Below are 21,067 nucleotides of genomic sequence, written 5' to 3' on the forward strand. Positions count from 1 at the left end.
GGCCAGCATAACCCTCCTACTTTTCCTGTTACTTTTTTTCCGACCCGCTATAAGACATTTGAATCCTCCTCTTGTAACTTTCCCTTTCTTCCCATTGTATTCATCTCTTGTTGTTCCTTTTTTTTCATTTGATATGCTCGACTCGATCTCCTGTGTCGCTTCTGTTTGGTGACGACTGACAACGCGATTTTAATCATCTTCACTCGAGTTTCCTTTTTGGGCCTTGCGTCCGTGAAACTGACTCTTGAATTTATCGTGCAGTCGGCCTTATTTGTGGTTAAAGGGCTTTTTGATTTCTATTCGTCGAACGCCAAAAAAACGTCCAACCCGAATAACTAGTTTGAAATGCTTTGATTCAATGCCACGGTCCTTTCACTTATTCGCTGGCATATAGTTTTTAGTCGCTTCAAGTCAAAGAACATATAGTTTGGCTTATAGCGAACAAGGTTTAAAGCGAATCTTGTCATTTCTTTTATGCCATGTAATATTTGTTTTTATCCGTGTCGGGAATCGTGACTTATGTATAGATCTTAATCGATTAACAATTCTCGCTCGTAATAATACTTTACTCCCCATAGAATAATTCCCACTCTTTAAGTTTGTGTGCGTAACTTGATTTAATTCCCCAGCGTATAATAGGGTGATAGTATTCCCGAGTATTCCGCTTAGGGGAAAGGGGAGGTTTTATAATCACTGGCCCTGTTTGACTTGTTTGTTGCTGTATTTGGCATTGAAATGAATAATCTATCGCTCGTAAAATCCGTTTTGACGTAATTTTATCTGGGGGGCGAATCGTTTCGTCGTAAACAGTTCGTGCTCACGTTGAAACGGGTTTCGCTTTTTCCAGGTACCGTTTAGGTTTTTCTCCGAGTTCAAGCGACGTGAACCGTTAAATTGGTTGCATTATTCACCACACTTTTGTAAAAATTTGGCCTTTTATTAACAATTCTCGTACATGTCATGGGATATGCTGCGTATTTGAACGATGTTAAACGGCAGTATTATACTTCAGTGAGTGCATAAATTGTAACCTTTCGTACCGGTCGACCTTATACCTGTTAGCGTGATATCAATTCGAATCATGTCTGATAAAACTTTTACTGCTTATGTTGGGCAACAAAAAAGAACGCTCGTTCGATTTTGGTATAGGCTGTTATAACCGTATTCAAAAGAAAAAGAGAACTGAAAATCTGTTCACTTTCCATATTGAGGGCCATCACCTTGTCCCCAAATTTCCGTCACTCCGTGTGAGAGGACGAGGACGGCATTTTCGGTTGGCGCTTTGTGGAACGTTTGAACCGCGCGCTGCCGTGATGTGCGGGCAGCGGGAGGTTGTGCGCTGTAGCAATCATCATATTATCAATAACGTCTGACTTTCTCTTGTCAAAACACATCAGCTTTACATATATGTGCAGTTGTGCACAAATCCATTATTGGGAGTGCATGCCGAGTGCGCGGACCAAATGAGAAATAAACAAAACAAAAAACACAATGGAGAGAAACTCGCCGATGATGCTATTCGCCGTTCATTACGAATGCGTACGTGATTACGAATTGCATCACAATGGTTTTTATATTCAATTACAAATATGCCATTTGTCTTTCCCTTTCCAGTCCTTATGTCTTTATTTCTCATTATTACTGATGGGAAAAGTTTTGAAATATTCGCCATCAGATATGGAAGCGTAAATGTGAATTGGAAAATAATAAATTTGGATTTGAAATTGAACCGCGAATAAGACTGGGTCAGTTACCATAAACGGTCAAAGCAAAAGGTCTGGCAGACAGCAGGACAACGGTGTAGAAAGTATTGTTGTCAGATAGGAATATACGTATCGCCGGTGCCGTTAATAGAAAGTATGTATGTGTATATGCAACACTATGTTGCGTGAAGAGGACCCTCGACACAGGTAAATGGTATTGGCGCCATCTGACTTTAACATCTAGAACCCGTTCCGGTTGAAATTGGCTTTCAGAGAAAAAAAAATTTGAATAATCCATCATCCGCATCCATTCTCTGAACGCCATTTCTATTTCTTCTGTTTCTGCGAAATCGCAATAATTTGTTTTACATCTGGCAACTACGCCTACGTCTTCCCTGCCTGTCATTCTCTCCCTTTCAGTTAATGTCGCCTGCTATTTTAGCTCATGTCGTGACAGTCAGTCTGTAATTTTATTAAGCTCTGTCTAGAGTCTCTTTGATCGTGAAATACGATTTTATTGTGTGTGTTTCATCTTTCATCAAGGTACGCCCTTTGTACAATTGTTTCCCGTTCATGAATCTAATTCCATGTTTGTATATTTAGCCTGAACAGATTTCAGCCTGTGTTCTTTCCTTTCTTCGAGGCTATTTGACGTGATAACGTCTATGTACACGTGGTAATTATTCTTGAGCTTGATGTATTGTTACTTAAGTCTACATTTTCATATATCTTTCCCAGGTCCCAGATACTTGTATCACATATACTGTTCATGTGTGTGTCACCCGATAAGCTTCCTTGCTTATAAGGTAACTTTCTCTATCATGCCCTTCATGTATCGATTATAATTCTTCCTGTCTATCTCAGGTACCTCACACGTATACTCTGTACACATCAACACCTGACCCTGTACATATTTCATCGCTCTCATTTTATTCACCACTCATCGACTTTAATACATTGGATGTTAGAGACAAGAGAGAACGAGCATCCATAATCACTGGTTCCAACATTCAGAGGGAATATTTGGTCCTTCGAACCGGAGACAGCAATCTTGTTTCCAGTCACTTTCCGGTCGTTCAAGTCGACACGTCCTGCTGTCAGCAGTTCATCTAGTCAACAATTCTTGTTGGCCTAGTCATCTTCAAGTTCAGTCGCTGCCTGCTGTCAGTAGTTCATCTAGTCAACAACTCTTTGTTGGCCTATTCATCTTCAAGTCCAGTCGCTCCCTGCTGTCAGCAGTTCATCTAGTCAACAACTCTTGTTGGCCTAGTCATCTTCAAGTTCAGTCGCTGCCTGCTGTCAGTAGTTCATCTAGTCAACAACTCTTTGTTGGCCTATTCATCTTCAAGTCCAGTCGCTCTCTGCTATCAGCAGTTCATCTAGTCAACAACTCTTTGTTGGCCTAGTCATCTTCAAGTCCAGTCGCTGCCTGCTGTCAGTAGTTCATCTAGTCAACAACTCTTTGTTGGCCTAGTCATCTTCAAGTCCAGTCGCTCTCTGCTGTCAGCAGTTCATCTAGTCAACAACTCTTTGTTGGCCTAGTCATCTTCAAGTCCAGTTGCTCCCTGCAGTCAGCAGTTCATCTAGTCAACAACTCTTGTTGGCCTAGTCATCTTTAAGTCCAGCCGCTCTCTGCAGTCAGCAGTTCATCTAGTCAACAACTCTTGTTGGCCTAGTCATCTTTAAGCCCAGTCATCCTCGAGTCCAGTTGTTCATCTTGCCAACGCTGTCGTTGGCCCCTCTTCCAGCTGCTTAGTTCCTTACGGCCTGTTCTTCTTCAACTCACATCAGTCACTCGTGAGCTTTCATCATGACCGAGCAACCCAGTCGACCGTCACCAGAGGATGAGTTGGAGGAAGAGGAAGAAGCCACGCTTACAACCGTTCGGACGGCAGCATGGATCAAGGCAGCAAGAACTAAGAGGAGGACACTCCGTCAACAAATCACCTCGACGGGGAGGCGTATTGAGACTCTAGTTCGGTCTAGGGGCTCCAGAGGGGCTATATTGGGCCTTATTCGACACTTCGATGAACTTCTACTCCGAGCGTCCCATTTGCAGACAGAGTTGACATCAGTGGAAGAGGACGAGGAGGCCGAGCGTCAAGATACCCTGCACCTCACATACGTCACTCGAGTTGGCGAGACCACCGAATACGCCCGATCTTACTTGGCCAGCAGGGAAGGAGAAGCCGCTTCCGTGGTTGGTTTAGGTGGCAATGTTCCAGCGGCCCCTGCCGTCTCACCGTCGGAGATTCAACGTCGCGAGCAAGCTCGCCTAGAAGAGATAGCCAACGCCCAGAGGAGGTGTGACGAGGCCCGGGAACAAGCGAATCGAGTCTGGGAAGAATGTGAAGCAGCACAAGCGGCCCTAAGACAGCTAAGCGGCCGACCAGCAGAACCAGACCAACACTCTTCCGTCAGCCAACAATTACCAGATGCAAATCCCTTGGCCAACGAATGGCTCGCACGGCAACGGCGCATCAACAACATCAGCAATCTGAACAACAACAACAACAATCAAGAAACACCCGACGATTGGATTGACCAATACAGCGCCGGCCTGCTACCTCCCATCTCCAACAACCTTTCTGCTCGTTCTGCTGTCTCGGCGGAACTCGCATCTTTCCAAGGGAAGGCTTTGGAGTGGTTCGAATGGATCGACCTCTTTCGTGCCCTCGTTCACGACACGCCCAAATCGCCCGGGGAGAAATTGGCTCTCTTGAAGCGATACCTGAAAGACGAATGTCTCGACGTCGTGTACGGTTTAGGTGGTGGCGAGTCGGCCTATATTCAAGCGTTGGTGCGCCTAAAGGAGACTTATGGACGACGCGACGTCATGAGAGCCGCACATCTTCAAGCTCTCGACCGACTGGAGCTGAAGGGAGAAGCTGGAGCGTTTAAAAGATTCGCCGAAAAGGTCCGTTCCCACCTGTTCGATCTCAACCGGATTGGAGAGACGTCCACAGCCGACGTGATCGAGAAGATCTGTCTGAAACTGAACCTTCAAGACCGACTCGTGTGGAACGAAGAGCGTCACGGCCGCCTGGAGAGGAGGAGTCTAAACGATTTTGGGACTTGGCTCTGTTCGAGGGCGTCAGCTTACCAAAATGCGTACAGTATCGCTGCCAGTCAAGCAAACTCATCGGCTCCCGTGAATGAAGGTTTCACCCAGCGTCGAACAAGAACTCATCAAGCGTCTACAAAGACGCACGAAGGTGGTTCCAGCACGCAATCTAGCAAACCCTTTTGCTTTAAATGTGAGAAGAGTCATCGGCTAGCAGACTGCGAGGACTTCAAGGCGCTTCCCGTTGGAGAGAAGATACATTTCTGCATGAGAAGACGACTCTGTTTTAATTGTTTTAGTTGCAAACATTCTGTTCGTGAATGTCCTACTGGCCAGCCATGCAAATACGCCGACTGTCGTTTTATCCATCACCCGTTGCTGCACGGCCCAGAGGAATTGCCCGTCAAAATCGTCCATCCATCTACAGCTCGAGCGGAGAGAAATCAACGAGTGGCGCTTGGGATGCTGCGATTGCAGGTTCAAGGAAACGATGGAAGTTGGTGCTCTGCCAATATCTTCGCCGACGAGGGAAGTGACACTACTCTAGTGCGTAGCGCATTTGCTACGGCGCTCCAGATTCGAGGCTCTCCGCAAGTGCTGACCGTTGATGGCGCCGGAGGCGTGGTGACCAGTTATCCATCCGAGTTGATCCACTTCCAGGTACGCGCCGAATCCGGCGAGATCGTCACACTCGAGGGGTCTACCATGCAGAAGGTTGCCAGCCCAGCTCCGACGACCGACTGGAGTAAAGAGAAGATGCGGTGGCCACATCTACTAGATCTGCCGGTAGGAGAAGTCGGAGGCGAGGTTGACGTCCTCATCGGGACGGACCATCTTCATCTACTTGCTGCCCGTGAATCAAGAGAAGGTGAAGATTACGAGCCGATCGCGTCCAGAACCCGTCTTGGATGGATTATTCGAGGCGTTACAGACAGAGATGCTCGTGCTCTGGCCGTCCGTAGTTTTATTATTTCTGGCCGGACACAATTGGATCTGTTAACTTCCGAGATGCGTCGCTTCTGCGACACGGAGGCGTTCGGAACGGAATACAAGCAAGGCTGTCTATCTCCCGACAACCAAAGAGCGATGGCGTTCGTGAAGGAGAAACCAGATTGGTCGAAGATCCCGATCACCCCCCGTCATATTCCGCAGTTGTGTGAATTGGTTGATAGGTTCCCGAGTCCCGTGCGACAGTGCCAAGAAGATTCATTTTTAGGAGAATCACATCGACTCCGGATGAAGAAGCCGCTTTATTCTACCTCCTCTCTTCTTGCACTCGCGCCGATCTTAGGTGAAGACTGCCTACTCCGTCTAGGCGGACGTGCCGGTCGGGCACGCCTACCTTATGATCAGCTACACTCGCCGTTTCTGCTGGGCCGGCATCCGCTCACGGAGAAAATTGAGGAGTTGCCGAAATTCATGCAAGCCTCTCGCATCAAATGGACATTTCAACCTCCGCGCACCCCACATTCCGGTGGAGCTCACGAGTCGTTAGTCAAGTCTACGAAGAGAGCACTCTACAATTCCCTAGAACAGGAGAAAGGCGCGTTTCATCATCCAACGGAAGATGTTTTACGTACTCTGCTCTACGAAGTAGCCGGTCTCTTGAATACCCGGCCATTGACCTACGCAAGCTCAGATCCTTCTGACTTCCGGCCATTGACGCCCAACGATTTTCTGAATCGAGCTCCTACCGCTTATCCACCTGCCGGACAATATGATGATGCTCAGCCACGAGACCACTATCGGTACCTTCAGCGCTCCCTCAACCTTTTCTGGGATATCTGGAAGACCGTCTATCTACAATCCTTGGCCGCGAGAAAGAAGTGGAAAATTCGTCGCCCAAATCTGGAAATCGGAGACGTCGTGTTGGAGATCAACAAAGGTTTCGGAAGAGGTGTCTGGAGCATCGGTCATGTCGTTCAAACGTTTCCGGGTCCCGACGGCTGCGTGAGAGCAGTAGATGTCCAACTTCCGTCAAGAATATTTCGCCGCGGGATCACAGAACTTTGCTTGCTTGAAACCAGCTCGGCCGTTCCGGCCTCGGGGGAGGATGTTTCTGCGAAATCGCAATAATTTGTTTTACATCTGGCAACTACGCCTACGTCTTCCCTGCCTGTCATTCTCTCCCTTTCAGTTAATGTCGCCTGCTATTTTAGCTCATGTCGTGACAGTCAGTCTGTAATTTTATTAAGCTCTGTCTAGAGTCTCTTTGATCGTGAAATACGATTTTATTGTGTGTGTTTCATCTTTCATCAAGGTACGCCCTTTGTACAATTGTTTCCCGTTCATGAATCTAATTCCATGTTTGTATATTTAGCCTGAACAGATTTCAGCCTGTGTTCTTTCCTTTCTTCGAGGCTATTTGACGTGATAACGTCTATGTACACGTGGTAATTATTCTTGAGCTTGATGTATTGTTACTTAAGTCTACATTTTCATATATCTTTCCCAGGTCCCAGATACTTGTATCACATATACTGTTCATGTGTGTGTCACCCGATAAGCTTCCTTGCTTATAAGGTAACTTTCTCTATCATGCCCTTCATGTATCGATTATAATTCTTCCTGTCTATCTCAGGTACCTCACACGTATACTCTGTACACATCAACACCTGACCCTGTACATATTTCATCGCTCTCATTTTATTCACCACTCATCGACTTTAATACATTGGATGTTAGAGACAAGAGAGAACGAGCATCCATAATCACTGGTTCCAACATTCAGAGGGAACATCTTCTTAACGAATTCGTATCCGGATTGATTGATTTCGCTTGTATATACCTTTCCCTATTGATCTACATAAGCAAGCGCACCATACATCCGATTGGATATCAAGTGTGTTCAAGGTTTAAGTGCTCAATTGCATTTTTTTCCAGTTCCTACCCAAATACGCACTTGATTCGAAATGCGGAACTTGTTAGTCACGTGACTGCGTACGAGAAATTTTGCCAAGTAGTAGCCTGAAAAACAACAACAGCAAAAAAAAAAAGTACTACTTTGTTTACTATTACTTACTACTGTGGGTAGGGTGGGTAAACTCGGTAAACTTGAACTAAAAGAACCGGTCGCAAAAGTATTTTTCTGCATTCCGCTCGCGAAAACGTGTTGCGCAGTTCTTGGGTATTAACTATAACAGGTGCGCTTTAGCTGTCGGATTCATTTGCATGTTTATCACAATTTAGCTGACATGTTACAATATGTCATTTTGAAAGATCTGTAATCGCTGACAAATAGTGAAATACCACGGCTGAAAGAACGTGTTTGAAATAATTAAAACAAATTAAAATCACGTCAAATCTGATTTATAGCGCAAGTCCAAATCCTACCAAATCCAAGTGATTTGACACTCTAATTACACAAAAAAAAATTATTTCTTCAATTGTTGTTGTTTTCTGGCAAAAAAAAGGAGAAGAGTATTATTTTTTGTGAGGAAGACACCGTGTTGGGGTACGCTTTTACGGTACGAGATGGCGGTATGATTCTGAATTTGGGATTCGTGAAGAAGACCTGTGTCCTTTAAAAAACAAACTCTCTAAGTCCGCCTTCACAAGCCGGCATTCCCAAATGTTCCGGTCAGTTGTGGAGTGTTTGCGCTGGCTCCAAAAAAGGCACAGAAAGAAGCTAACTAACATTTTAAAATGCGCTGAACTACAGACTGATATTTGTATCTTGTGTAACATACACTCGATTCCCTATGAAACAGTTGTATTTTCTTGTCATGTCCAACACTTTCTGGGTCTTTGAAATATTCAACACGGGAGGATATACGGGGAGAAAGCCATTCACCTTCAGCTGATGTATACAGACCCAGTCGTTCATTCAAATCACCTGTATAATAGGTTACCGCCCAATGTACCCAAACCGGTTTGTGCTTCTATACTAGGTGTAGTCTATGACAAATAGTATCCACCGTCATTATATGTTTGATTTACGTTTGAGACTATGTACCAACATTTTTTGACGTAAGGCTAGTTGTTGAAATTCTTTGATAATGACGCACGATTCGTTTTTCGTGAAGCTATAAGACAATTAAAAAAACTGGGCCTCCTACGGAATTCCTACACGCCGGACACGAGCAATTGGCTGGAGCTATCCGTTACCACGGGTGGCCCTACACAGATTAACTATAGAAATTACGCAACCGCGTTTGAGTCGTTGGGCGCCCATCGCTGACTGCTGGGCAAAGGAAGAAGAGTAAAAGTGTCTATGCAGCAAGAAACGACCCTGAGTGCTGTGGCATTTGCAATTATACAAAAGTTCCTTTGTGGACCGTCTCTTCCTACCTCAATAAAAATAGGATTTTTATTGGGAGGCATTGCTGTTACTGCCCACTGGTTTCTCCTTTCGCTCATCTCCATACACACTAGCACGTTAGTGGCTGCAAGAGAATATGCCCCCAGCTAAAGAAGAGAATGTTTGCCTGTGAAAGCTTCGCCACATCACTTTCATTCGGCTCTGTGTTCTGGTGTAAAATATAAAAAGATGGTCAGTATCGGAATCATCTTCACACTTCTCTCTCAACTGTCGTCAGAAGAGCAGCCAGACACTCCCCCAACTTGCAAAATGAAATTCGTAAGTTGTCGTCATCCCTTCACAGTTCTTTTCTGCGAAAGTTTTTTCTTTTTTATTTATTCCTTAATCTTGACGTCTCAATCTCCCCTTCACTTCATTGTTCATTCACCATGCAGATCGTCGCTCTCGCTTTCTTGGCCGTGGCCCTCGCCGCACCTCAAGCCGACAAGAAGCCCGTAGAGATTATTTCATCAAACAGCGAAATGAACGCCGACGGCAGCTACTCATTTGCGTAAGTCAACATACGTATAATTGCTTGATGCCAATAATTCTAGAATTTGCATTCACTGAAATAATTGTTTTCGACAGTTTCGAGAGTGAGGATGGCACCAAAGTCTCCGAGAGCGGCAGCCAGAAGCAAGTCGGACCTAAACCCGAGGATATCGGCACCGTTTCCAAGGGATCTTACTCGTACACCTCTCCCGATGGCGTCGTCATCACCGTCAACTGGACCGCCGATGAAAACGGTTTCCAGGCCACCGGTGACCATTTGCCCACACCTCCCCCCATGCCCGAGCACGTCGTCAAGATGCTCGCCGACTTGAAGGCTGCCGGTCTTCTGTAAACTGCTCAATATTATATCCTGATAAGCCATCGTGTAACTCGCTTAATGTGTACATAACGTCCACAACGCTTGACGATCCTATAGTGTAAGCTTGAGATCAATTGAAATGGGCATGTATCATATTACTATTTCCGTGAGCAGGTTACAGAATACATTTTTGTACGTTTCTATCCAAATGGTTCAGTTGTATCTCTTTGTGTTTCATCGCTTTCATTCAAAATGAATCAGCAAAAATAGTGATGAGCAATGCAAGAATTAAGAGAAAGTATTTGGTGTCATGTCTGAATTGGATGCACGTTCGTACTTCATTGCGCTGCAAACATGGGGCATTACACAATTAGGACGGGGAAATCGAACGCGGGTCTTTTTGATACGACGCGAAGGTGTTGCCCGTTAAACGATAAATAAAATTTGAAATTTGTATTTAATCAAACCAGAATAGATGCATCATATAATTAACGCATACCCAAAACGATCAAAGAATTCCTCCATAAAATAGTGACAATAGCGAAACCAATTGTGTTGTCATGGTGGGAATTCCCATATCATGTGGAAGACTTAAGGGCATGCCGACTCAAGACTGGCTAAAATTTATCAGGATCAAATGAAAGTATTTTCCGCTCAACTTTACGCCTTCATAAGTAACGTTAAATAGCTGAAAGTACTATTTTTATTTTCTTAGAACTTGTGACGCAGTTTCCTGAACCAATTAAATTCGAATCAGCACTTCACCGGCACCTCGGCGACAGCAGCGTCTTCAAACACTCTTGAATTTGTTTTTAATGATACGTTCAATTAATTCCATTATCAAAAGTTGACACGATCCGCTGCTCTGCGTATAGCCAAAATGTGTGACTATATTTGGTGTTGTTGGCTGTACCATCAGCAAATAATTCCCTCCCCCTCTACATACATCAACTCAGAGTACCTAGCGCAACCTTGCCAGTCTTCTCTACGTACTTCCGGGTCCCACGTCGTAATACGCACGCGGGCATTATTATTGAAGACCGATTAGACAGCATCGTGATTCCTTATTATCAGATCAGACTAGATGGGCGGGGGAGAATGATTGCTCGTTCATGACTCGTCAAACTATGCGCCAAAACGATCGAGTAAAAAGCGCGCAAAAAGCCAATTTGAAAACAAAACAAAAAAGAATGAGTACATCCTTGGCTATAAGAGAAGAATTTGGAGGGGGGGGGGAGGCTCGTGTTATTTTGATTTTAACTATCTCGTAAGAACAAGGCCATGGGTAGTAGTATAGTGACGATGAGCCAGCAAGGCTATCGGTCCGTACGCATCTTTTTATGGGTATAAAACATTATTTTATGCATGTACATATATATTGTTTTTACGATGTATAACCCACGTCGGCGACAGCCGGTGTTGGAAATATAGTTCCGAGAAAAACGCTCACCAGTGGAACCCTAACGAAAAAAAGAATAAAAAAGAATTAGAATCTCCCGCCCGGAGCAACATACTATAAGTTAAACTCGAAGGATATCTTGATATGCTGTTGCTGGAACCTTCTTCTTCATAATAGCACTGCTGCTGCTGCTGCTAAAGTCTTACTAGATAGTGCCTGCGCAACAGCCGCCAACTGGATGCGCCCTTCACTCTTATAGAAGTGGGTTGGCGCATGGGAAAGGGATTTCAAGATTTCCTATAGCGTTTGTCTCTCCTTCCAAAAATCATGCCACTCAATGTATACACAGCTTCTTTTCGTTTTCACAGAGTCTGGTCACGAACGGTTTGAATGAAGTGCGCCAAAGCAGACATTGCGTAACAACTTGACGCCCTCCTGCCTGACACCTCTCTCGTTTCTCGCTACTGTTATAGCTGTATAGACAGGCCGGACGACATTTTTGGCGCGTCTACCCAACATGTCAATTGGCTTGGAAGGCATATGTCACTATAGCGCATCAACGTCATTTCATCTTGAGATATAAGGAGCGCTGTTGACGTCCATCTGTTAAACATGTTGTACCGGTACCACCTTTTTGACAGGAATAAATTTATTCAGAAAGTCAAAGGGTTTCTCTGTTTTGCCACTGCTGCTTCGTTGCCTAAATGAACAGGTTCTTCTCTGTTTCGGACGATCAGCCCGCTTGAATCGTCTCTCCCAGTCCTTATAGAACTCTCCCATTATTCAACGTAATCATCGCATTGGGAATTGGAAGGGCCTGTGGTGCGCTATGCATTTCTATAGACTTCCGCTGACTTGCTGGGCGCATGTGTATAGACAGTCACACCTATGACTTTATATCAAAGAGAGTGAAAAGCATCAATTCGGGTCAGACCCAACTTTTTCTTTCCGTTCTATTTTAAACATCAAACACTCTTCATTTCATACTTCATACAATTCTTCTTCTTTCTTGTTAGATTCTCACTAGTTTTTTTTTTGTTTTATTTTGTGTCAACTCATGCAATATAAATGCAGTAATTCCACATTCTCTTTATACATGTAGGTTATCTAAACTTGCGTCCGCAACACGAACGCATAATAGCAGGAGAGGTGCACAATAAAAATAAACCCCCTCCGACTTATTCAAATAATAAAATAAGGACTACTGAAGCGTCGCAATAGGAGTGAAGGCTCTAACAAAAGAAGCGAAAGGACGTCTCAAACAGACAACACATTTTTCTTGTGTGTGTGTGTGTGTGTGGTACTTCTTCTCCGATCTTTTTTTTTTCACAGTGGCCTGGAATCCACGGTAAGTGAGCATCACGTTCACGTAAAGCTATGGCATCAAGATGATGTGGGAGTGTGCTGATAGCCTTGGAATTAGGAAACCATCTCTCCCTCTCTCTCTCTCTCTCTCTCTTTCTCCCGCTACCGTAGACGTATGGCCTATCTCTCAGGCTTCGGCAATTAGTGGTGACTCGCGTTTGGCCTTCAATCGTCTATACAGAATTCTACCACGTCGTTCAGTCTCCAGACTTTTGACGTTACCGCATATCAAAATTTGACAAAAAGTTAGACAGACTGGGCTGATGTGATATCATTTCACTTGTATACATCAGAATATGTTTTGGTTTAAGAACGCGGCTTTCTTATGGATTGAAAGCGCTGTAATAATAAGTCGATGCCATGTTTATTTCAAAACGAAAAAAATTATCTATAAAGGGAAAGTTTTCCAATTCGAATTTAGGTTTTTGGTTTCTCCGGCCGTGTCGAGTTTTAGACAGGCACTTTGTCAATATTAACTGCCATCAAGTTGACCAAACACATATATAGGATCGATTGTAACTTTATACAATGACTAATACGTTTTACAGGTTTATACGATTGTCAGCCCAAGGTATAAGAATGCGACGCGCTTGGATTGCTGGATCGGTGACAAAAATAAAAGGCTGTGACATTCACGGCGCCAGCAAATGCTTCTTCCTCTTGAAAGTGATTTTATTGGGTGCCGTTGCCACTTGATTCGTCTACTACCCACCACCCGCCGCTTTTCAGCACTTTCACTTATCTCTCTCCATACGGCACATGCTAGCGCAGCGATAGGGTATGTACGGCCTCCAGCAGAAGAAGAAGAAGAAGAAAAAGAAGAAGATGGGTTGCTGGGCCGTCGGGGCGGGAGTCGGCATTGCTTCAAAAACCAAAAGGTCATGTGTACAATCTCCTCCGGATGGAGGCAGGTATAAAAAGGGTGGCGAGGATGAGCGAATACCATCACACTCTTTCCCACTGTCTTCTAAAGCACAGAGAGAACTCCCCCCACCAAACCAAATCCAAAATGAAATTGGTAAGACTTCAGTTGTACATATACTTTCGGATTTAATATACACGCTTCGATGCGCCAGAAAATAATAACATTCTCATCTCGTCGGTTCACGATTTCATTCTACTTTTGTTTTTAGATCGTCGCTCTCGCTTTCTTGGCCGTGGCCCTTGCTGCACCCCAAGGAGATAAGAAGCCAATTGAAATCATTTCATCCAACAGCGAAATGAACGCCGATGGAAGCTACTCGTTTGCGTAAGTCTTATTCGTCTTATTATGTGATTGGCCGGCTTAATTGATTGACTAACATCTCTCGGAATCACTCTGACAACCAACTGGAAATGACTGTACGGATTTCAACAGTTTCGAAAGTGAAGATGGCACCAAGGTGGAGGAAAGTGGCAACCAGAAACAAGTTGGACCTAAACCCGAGGATATCGGCACAGTTTCCCGCGGATCTTACTCGTACACCTCTCCCGATGGCGTCGTCATCACCGTCAACTGGACCGCCGATGAAAACGGTTTCCAGGCCACCGGTGACCATTTGCCCACTCCTCCCCCCATGCCCGAGCACGTCGTCAAGATGCTCGCTGACTTGAAGGCTGCCGGACTCCTGTAAACACCTGCACATATAATACCCGCAAACAAACGTAATTCAAACTCAAATGAAAAATCAAATTGCTCCGGGCCGCTTTGTACAACTTCAATGGCATTTGTTTCCCCCCTTTTTTGTGGCGACAAAATATACAGACAATTTACTTCCGTAAAACGGATCATCTCCACATTTAATTGCGTCACACACGGACAGGACAACCAAAATTGTTACTGCAAAGTGCGCTAAATTTAAAATGCGCGCGCTAAATTAAACAAGACCGAATAAATCAAAGAAGAAAATGCCAAAAATGGTTTAATAGTTTTCATTTTCTAGTTAGAAATGATAAGATAATTCCTAAGAAATTAAAGTTCCGGGATGATATTAATGAAAATTACGACAACAAATAAATTTCTGGTTGTAAATTTTATTTAAATCGCTAGTTTATTGGTGACTCAACTTGACATTTCTTTTGCCAAGGTTATACCTAATGGATGAATCTTCTTTGTCGTTTGGGTTGACAGTGCGCGTCTATTCATCCGTCATGAGATATTCATGTTTCTTTGTTTCAATTGAACATGTTATTGCGCCACATCTATTTATTATGCAGACATGAATCAAGAATCACGAACTAAAAAATAAATAATACACGGTATAAGACGGAAGTATATACTGCTGGATAGTTATTAAATGTCGCCAGGTATTATAAATAACGTGACGGATGTTTGACCCCGGCTTGATTACGATGTCGGATTCAAAATTGCTTATCGCGACATTTCCAAACGTTTTCCGGTTTCAGTTCACCTTTTGTGGTATTCCAGCCCGACCTCAAGACTGGGTCCTATTCAGCAATACCTATAAACTAAAGTAATAAATACCATTTAGTGGGGAAAATCGGTTATGGCGAATCGATTGATTTGTTGCTCGTAAGAAACGCTTCCATCTCCATAGGGGACATTTTTTTTTGCCTCCGCAAACTAACTCTGAGTGACCAATAGTGGTTTATGTCATGGATCCGTGCCAACCACTTTCATCGAGCGGCCACCACCAGCTATACCAACTACCCACGCTGCAGGTTTATACGACGTGCAAGTACTGAGGATTGAGGAATCACGAAACCACGTCGGGTCTTTCCCTATAGCAATTGGGATAGGGAATCTTTGCCTTCAATCTTGTGCCCGCCTAGGAGAGTGGGCAGTTCCCTGTGTACAACTTTCGTGCCGCGGCGGAATATAAAAAGATGGTCAGCAGCGGAATCTTCACCGCACTTCTCTCTCTCCTGTCTTCAGAAGAACAACAGAACTCTCCCCAGCTAGTAAAAATGAAATTCGTAAGTCGTTCTTTTTTGGTTCCACGCTTATTTTTATATTTCACCGCCTCGTTTTCTCAATCCCTATTCCCTTATTAATGCCGTGCGTTCGTGCAGATTGTCGCTCTCGCTTTCTTGGCCGTGGCTCTTGCCGCCCCACAAGGAGATAAGAAGCCAATTGAAATCATCTCATCCAACAGCGAAATGAACGCCGATGGCAGCTACTCTTTCGAGTAAACTCACTTACTCATTCAGTGCTCGTACAAGTTCATCTTTGAATTAAATCGTCTTATTTTTCGACAGCTTCGAATCCGCTGATGGCACAAAAGTCTCCGAGAGCGGCAACCAGAAGCAAGTCGGACCTAAACCCGAGGATATCGGCACCGTCTCCAAGGGATCTTACTCTTTCACCACTCCCGATGGCGTCGTCTTGACCGTCAACTGGGTTGCCGATGAAAACGGTTTCCAGGCCACCGGTGACCATTTGCCCACTCCTCCCCCCATGCCCGAGCACGTCGTCAAGATGCTCGCCGACTTGAAGGCTGCCGGTCTTCTGTAAACTTGTTCACTTTTATTGGCCGCACTTGTATAATTACTCAACCAAATCAAATTGCTCTGATGCTTTTGTACAATTTCAGTTTTATTCCCAGTTTGTCGTGTCGCAAAAAACAATACAGAGAAATTAATTCCGTACACATAAGCGTTTGAATTTGTTATTATCGGTTATTATCAAAGTGGAAAACTTGAACTTCAATTTTTTTAAAGTTTCGCAGTCTTTGGCGTCCGATTTTGTCCAGTGCTGGGCTAAAAGTTTGAAATAGATATCTTGCGTAATTTTTAATTGATTCTGAACAAAAAGAGGAACCAATTTCTAGGACGAAAAAAACTTTCCGCAGGGAATGAAGTTCAACGATTGATGATGCCTGAGTTGTCTTTTGACAATTTTCTGGTTGCGAATTGCGATGTTTTCATTGAAATTTGTCCGAAAGAGACTCAACGTGAAAATTTGGTTACATATTCAAGGTTGTGCTAAAGGATTCTCGAGTATTCTAGCTGAATTCTCGCTAAAAAAAAGTCTGTACCAAGAAAATACTGCGCTTCCTATTTTGGAAATGCACATCTTTTATGATACCACGTGATACCTTCTCTTAATTTACACATGAATGATCTAAGGTCATAAGTGTGAAATAATCTATTATGAAATTCGTAGAATTACTGTGTATAAAATAAGCGAAGAAAATTTATGCCATCACAGAGTAGGGGGTGTACAAATAAATGTCCTTTTTAAAACAAACATCGTATCTTTCGGTGATCTGACCGGTTTGATTCCCAACGGACGATGACGTTCTTGTTTCTGGATCTATTAAGTGAAAAAAAATCGCAGTTATTACAATTGTTTGTGGTCAAAATCACTATGGTGAACGGAATTCCTAGTCACCAGAGCGGTTTCCATCTTTATTGAGTCCAATTTCAGCACACCCAGAATAGTATAACCACTAATGGTTTGTTGTGGCTTCATGCCAAACACTTTCATACCCTAGCGGAATATAAAAGATGGTCAGCGTTGGCAGTATCATCACACTCTTCTTCCAACTGTCTTCAGAAAAACAGCTGAGCTCTCCTATTTTGCAAAAATGAAATTTGTAAGTGGAGTATTCTTATTTTTCTCTAATCCAATCGATTTTCAATATCTTACCATTTTTAAAAACCCGCTTCAAATTGCATTACTACCAAACAGATTGTCGCACTCGCTTTCTTGGCCGTGGCTCTTGCCGCCCCACAAGGAGATCAGAAGCCAATTGAAATCATTTCATCCAACAGCGAAATGAACGCCGATGGAAGCTACTCTTTCGAGTAAGCTCGCTTACTCATCCAGTGCTCGTACAAGTTCATCTTTGAATTAAATCGTCTTATTTTTCGACAGCTTCGAATCTGCCGATGGCACCAAAGTTTCCGAGAGCGGCAACCAGAAGCAAGTCGGACCTAAACCCGAGGATATCGGCACCGTCTCCAAGGGATCTTACTCTTTCACCACTCCCGATGGCGTCGTCCTGACTGTCAACTGGGTTGCCGATGAAAACGGTTTCCAGGCCACCGGTGACCATTTGCCCACACCTCCCCCGATGCCTGAGCACGTCGTCAAGATGCTTGCTGATTTGAAGGCTGCCGGACTTCTGTAAACTTGTTCACTTTTATTGGCCGCTCACTTGTATAGTTACTCAACCAAATTGAATTGCTCTGATGCTTTTGTACAATTTCAGTTTTATTCCCAGTTTGTCGTGTCGCAAAAACAATACAGAGAAATTAATTCCGTACACATAAGCGTTTTTGTTATTGTAAAATTGGAAATCTTAAACTTAAATTTCTAAAAGTTTCGCAGACGTTGGTGTCCGATTTTGACCGGTGCTGGGCTAGAAGTTTGAAATAGATATCTTGCGTAATTTTTAATTGGTTCTGGACAAAGAGAAGAATAACCGAGTTTTTGGACGAAATAAACTTTCCGCGTGGAATGATGTTGTTCAACGATTGATGATGCCTGAGTTGTCTATTAACTATTTCCTGGTTGCGATGTTTTCGTTGAAATTTGTCCGAAAGAGACTCAACGTGAAAATTTGGGTAAATATATTCAAGGTTGTGCTAAAGTATTCTAGAGGAATTCTCGCTAAAAAAAAGTCTGTACCAAGAAAATACTGCGCTTCCTATTTTGGAAATGTCCATCTTTTATGATACCACGTGATACCTTCTCTTAATTTACACATGAACGATCTAAGGTCATAAGTGTGAAATAATCGATTATGAAATTGCTAGAATTATCTAAAATGAGCGTAGAAAATTTACGTCATCACAGTGTAGGGGGTGTACAAATAAATGTCCTTTTTAAAGCAAACATCGTGTCTTTCGGGGATCTATCCGGTTTGATTCCCAATGGACGATGACGTTCTTGTTTCTGTATCTATTAAATAAAAAAAAAATCGCAGTTATTACAATTGTCACCCGTGGTCAAAATCACTATGGTGAACGGAATTCCTAGTCGCCGGAGCGGTTTCCACCTTTATTGAGTCCAATTTCAGCACACCTAGAATAAAATAACCACTAGTGGTCTATTTCTGGCTACATGCCAAACACTTTCATACCCTAGCGGAATATAAAAGATGGTCAGCGTTGGCAGTATCATCACACTCTTCTTCCAACTATCTTCAGAAAAACAGCTGAGCTCTCCTATTTTGCAAAAATGAAATTTGTAAGTGGATTATTCTTATTTTTCTCTAACCCAATTGAATATCAATATTTTACCATTTTTAAAATCCCACTTGAAATTGCATTACCACCCAACAGATTGTCGCTCTCGCTTTCTTGGCCGTGGCTCTTGCCGCCCCACAAGGAGATCAGAAGCCAATTGAAATCATTTCATCCAACAGCGAAATGAACGCCGATGGAAGCTACTCATTTGCGTAAGTTAAATTGTTGCAGCCAAGCGTTTTAACAAGTCTAAACATTTATCTTCCTTATTGATACACACAGTTACGAGAGCGCCGATGGAACGAAAGTCTCCGAAAGTGGAAACCAGAAACAAGTTGGACCTAAACCTGAGGATATCGGCACCGTCTCCAAGGGATCTTACTCTTTCACCAATCCCGATGGCGTCGTCTTGACCGTCAACTGGGTTGCTGATGAAAACGGTTTCCAGGCCACCGGTGACCATTTGCCCACTCCTCCCCCCATGCCCGAGCACGTCGTCAAGATGCTCGCTGACTTGAAGGCTGCCGGACTTCTGTAAATTTGTTTACTTTTACTGACCGCTCACTTGTATAGTTACTCAACCAAATCAAATTGCTCTGATGCTTTTGTACAATTTCAGTTTTGTTCCCAGTTTGTCGTGTCGCAAAAAACAATACAGAAAAATTAATTCCGTACACACAAGCGTTTGAATTTGTTATTATAAAATTGGAAATCTTGAACTTCAATTTCTAAAAGTTTTGCAGTCTTTATAGCGCCTGATTTTAAAAAATCCGGTGCTGGGTTGGGAGTTTGAAATAGTCAAATAGATATATTGCGTAATTTTTATTTGGTTCTTGACAAAATAAGAACCGAATTTTTGGACGAAATAAACGTTCCGCGAGAAATAAAATTCAACGACTGATGATGCCAGAGTTGTCTATTGACAATATCCTGGTTGCGAAGTAATCGTGAAAATATGGGTAAGAGATATTCAAGGTTATGCTGAACGTATTCTAACTTGTACTTAACAGTAAAAAAAAGAGTCTGTGCCAAAAAGGATATTGCGCTTCCTATTTTAGAAATATACATCTTTTATGATACCACATGATGCCTTCTCTTTACACATGAATGATCAAAGGGAAAAAGAGTGAAATAATATGGAATTATGAAATAGTTAGAATTATATGAAATAAGTGTGGACAATTTACGTCATCACAGAGCATGAGGTGTACAAATAGATGTCCTTTCAAAACAAACATTGTATTTTTTTGTGGTGCTATCCCTTTTGGTTTCTATAAGCCTTCAAGGCGATGACGTTTTTGTTTCTGTATCTATTAAGTGAAAAAATCGCAGTTATTACGTGGTCAAAATCACTAAGGTGAACGGAATTCCTAGTCACCAGAGCGGTTTACATCTTTATCGAGTCCAATTTCAGCACACCCAGAATAATAACCACTAGTGGTCTGTTCTGGCTACACGCCAAACACTTTCATACCCTAGCGGAATATAAAAGATGGTCAGCGTTGGCAGTATCATCACACTCTTCTTCCAACTGTCTTCAGAAAAGCAGCTGAACTCTTCTATTTTGCAAAATGAAATTCGTAAGCAGATTAATCGTATTTTTCTCTAATACATTTGATTTTTCATGCAATTTTAATAATCCTACTTGAAATTGCATTACAAACAGATTGTCGCACTTGCTTTCTTGGCCGTGGCTCTTGCCGCACCCCAAGGAGATCAGAAGCCAATTGAAATCGTTTCGTCCAACAGCGAAATGAACGCCGATGGAAGCTACTCATTTGCGTAAATTTATTTGTTGCAGCCAAGCGTTTAAACAAATCTAAAAATTTATCTTCCTCATTGATACACACAGTTACGAAAGCGCTGATGGCACCAAAGTCTCCGAAAGTGGAAACCAGAAACAGGTTGGACCTAAACCAGAGGATATCGGCACCGTCTCCAAGGGATCTTACTCTTTCACCACTCCCGATGGCGTCGTCTTGACTGTCAACTGGGTCGCCGATGAAAACGGATTCCAGGCCACCGGTGACCATTTGCCCACACCTCCCCCCATGCCCGAGCACGTCGTCAAGATGCTCGCCGACTTGAAGGCTGCCGGTCTTCTGTAAACTTGATCACTTATTGGCCGCTCACTTGTATAATTACTCAACCAAATTGCTCTGATGCTTTTGTACAATTTCAATCGTATTTCCCTCCTCGAGTTACGCAAAAACAATACAGAGAAATTACGTCCGTACATACGCGATTAATTTTTTTTTTGTTAGAATGAATACCAGTACAATGTTTTGTA

At 43.2% G+C, this 21,067-nt stretch overlaps 6 protein-coding genes across 12 annotated transcripts; all 6 read left to right on the forward strand.

Annotated features, from left to right (window-relative positions):
• The first annotated feature begins 2,022 nt into the window (after window positions 1-2,022).
• LOC124196105 lies at window positions 2,023-8,287 on the forward strand. The gene is made up of 7 exons (XM_046590917.1): window positions 2,023-2,246; window positions 2,307-2,379; window positions 2,442-2,509; window positions 2,568-7,027; window positions 7,088-7,160; window positions 7,223-7,290; window positions 7,349-8,287. The coding sequence occupies exon 4, from the start codon at window positions 3,514-3,516 to the stop codon at window positions 6,841-6,843; it is 3,330 nt and encodes a 1,109-aa protein (XP_046446873.1). The 5' UTR covers window positions 2,023-2,246; window positions 2,307-2,379; window positions 2,442-2,509; window positions 2,568-3,513; the 3' UTR covers window positions 6,844-7,027; window positions 7,088-7,160; window positions 7,223-7,290; window positions 7,349-8,287.
• Window positions 8,288-9,222: 935 nt separating this feature from the next.
• On the forward strand, window positions 9,223-21,013 carry LOC124196111 (endocuticle structural glycoprotein SgAbd-3-like). Of its 2 annotated transcripts, XM_046590931.1 has the most exons (4): window positions 9,223-9,346; window positions 9,463-9,578; window positions 9,656-9,893; window positions 20,868-21,013. In XM_046590931.1, the coding sequence occupies exons 1-4, from the start codon at window positions 9,257-9,259 to the stop codon at window positions 20,883-20,885; spliced, it is 462 nt and encodes a 153-aa protein (XP_046446887.1). In that variant the 5' UTR covers window positions 9,223-9,256; the 3' UTR covers window positions 20,886-21,013. The 2 variants fall into 2 exon arrangements, with proteins under 2 accessions (XP_046446887.1, XP_046446886.1); XM_046590930.1 differs by lacking the exon at window positions 20,868-21,013 and having other exon boundaries at window positions 9,224-9,346; window positions 9,656-10,081.
• Window positions 13,532-19,451, forward strand: LOC124196109 (endocuticle structural glycoprotein SgAbd-3-like). Of its 4 annotated transcripts, none has more exons than XM_046590925.1 (4): window positions 13,532-13,660; window positions 13,776-13,891; window positions 14,000-14,237; window positions 19,298-19,451. In XM_046590925.1, the coding sequence occupies exons 1-4, from the start codon at window positions 13,544-13,546 to the stop codon at window positions 19,313-19,315; spliced, it is 489 nt and encodes a 162-aa protein (XP_046446881.1). In that variant the 5' UTR covers window positions 13,532-13,543; the 3' UTR covers window positions 19,316-19,451. The 4 variants fall into 4 exon arrangements, with proteins under 4 accessions (XP_046446881.1, XP_046446879.1, XP_046446880.1 ...); XM_046590923.1 differs by lacking the exon at window positions 19,298-19,451 and adding an exon at window positions 17,700-17,852; XM_046590924.1 differs by lacking the exon at window positions 19,298-19,451 and adding an exon at window positions 16,079-16,230.
• Window positions 15,418-17,852, forward strand: LOC124196110 (larval cuticle protein 1-like). Of its 3 annotated transcripts, none has more exons than XM_046590927.1 (3): window positions 15,418-15,558; window positions 15,655-15,770; window positions 15,841-16,230. In XM_046590927.1, exons 1-3 carry the CDS (start codon window positions 15,469-15,471, stop codon window positions 16,094-16,096), a joined length of 462 nt encoding a protein of 153 aa, XP_046446883.1. In that variant the 5' UTR covers window positions 15,418-15,468; the 3' UTR covers window positions 16,097-16,230. The 3 variants fall into 3 exon arrangements, with proteins under 3 accessions (XP_046446883.1, XP_046446884.1, XP_046446885.1); XM_046590928.1 differs by lacking the exons at window positions 15,655-15,770; window positions 15,841-16,230 and adding exons at window positions 17,276-17,391; window positions 17,462-17,852 and having other exon boundaries at window positions 15,454-15,558; XM_046590929.1 differs by lacking the exons at window positions 15,418-15,558; window positions 15,655-15,770; window positions 15,841-16,230 and adding exons at window positions 17,084-17,180; window positions 17,276-17,391; window positions 17,462-17,852.
• On the forward strand, window positions 18,703-19,451 carry LOC124196116 (larval cuticle protein LCP-22-like). The gene is made up of 3 exons (XM_046590935.1): window positions 18,703-18,778; window positions 18,874-18,989; window positions 19,060-19,451. The coding sequence occupies exons 1-3, from the start codon at window positions 18,770-18,772 to the stop codon at window positions 19,313-19,315; spliced, it is 381 nt and encodes a 126-aa protein (XP_046446891.1). The 5' UTR covers window positions 18,703-18,769; the 3' UTR covers window positions 19,316-19,451.
• On the forward strand, window positions 20,283-21,013 carry LOC124196114 (larval cuticle protein LCP-22-like). The gene is made up of 3 exons (XM_046590934.1): window positions 20,283-20,357; window positions 20,444-20,559; window positions 20,630-21,013. Exons 1-3 carry the CDS (start codon window positions 20,349-20,351, stop codon window positions 20,883-20,885), a joined length of 381 nt encoding a protein of 126 aa, XP_046446890.1. The 5' UTR covers window positions 20,283-20,348; the 3' UTR covers window positions 20,886-21,013.
• Window positions 21,014-21,067: the final 54 nt, after the last annotated feature.

The sequence above is a fragment of the Daphnia pulex genome, chromosome 6, assembly GCF_021134715.1.
Source record: "Daphnia pulex isolate KAP4 chromosome 6, ASM2113471v1".
Taxonomy (NCBI): Eukaryota; Metazoa; Arthropoda; class Branchiopoda; order Diplostraca; family Daphniidae; genus Daphnia; species Daphnia pulex.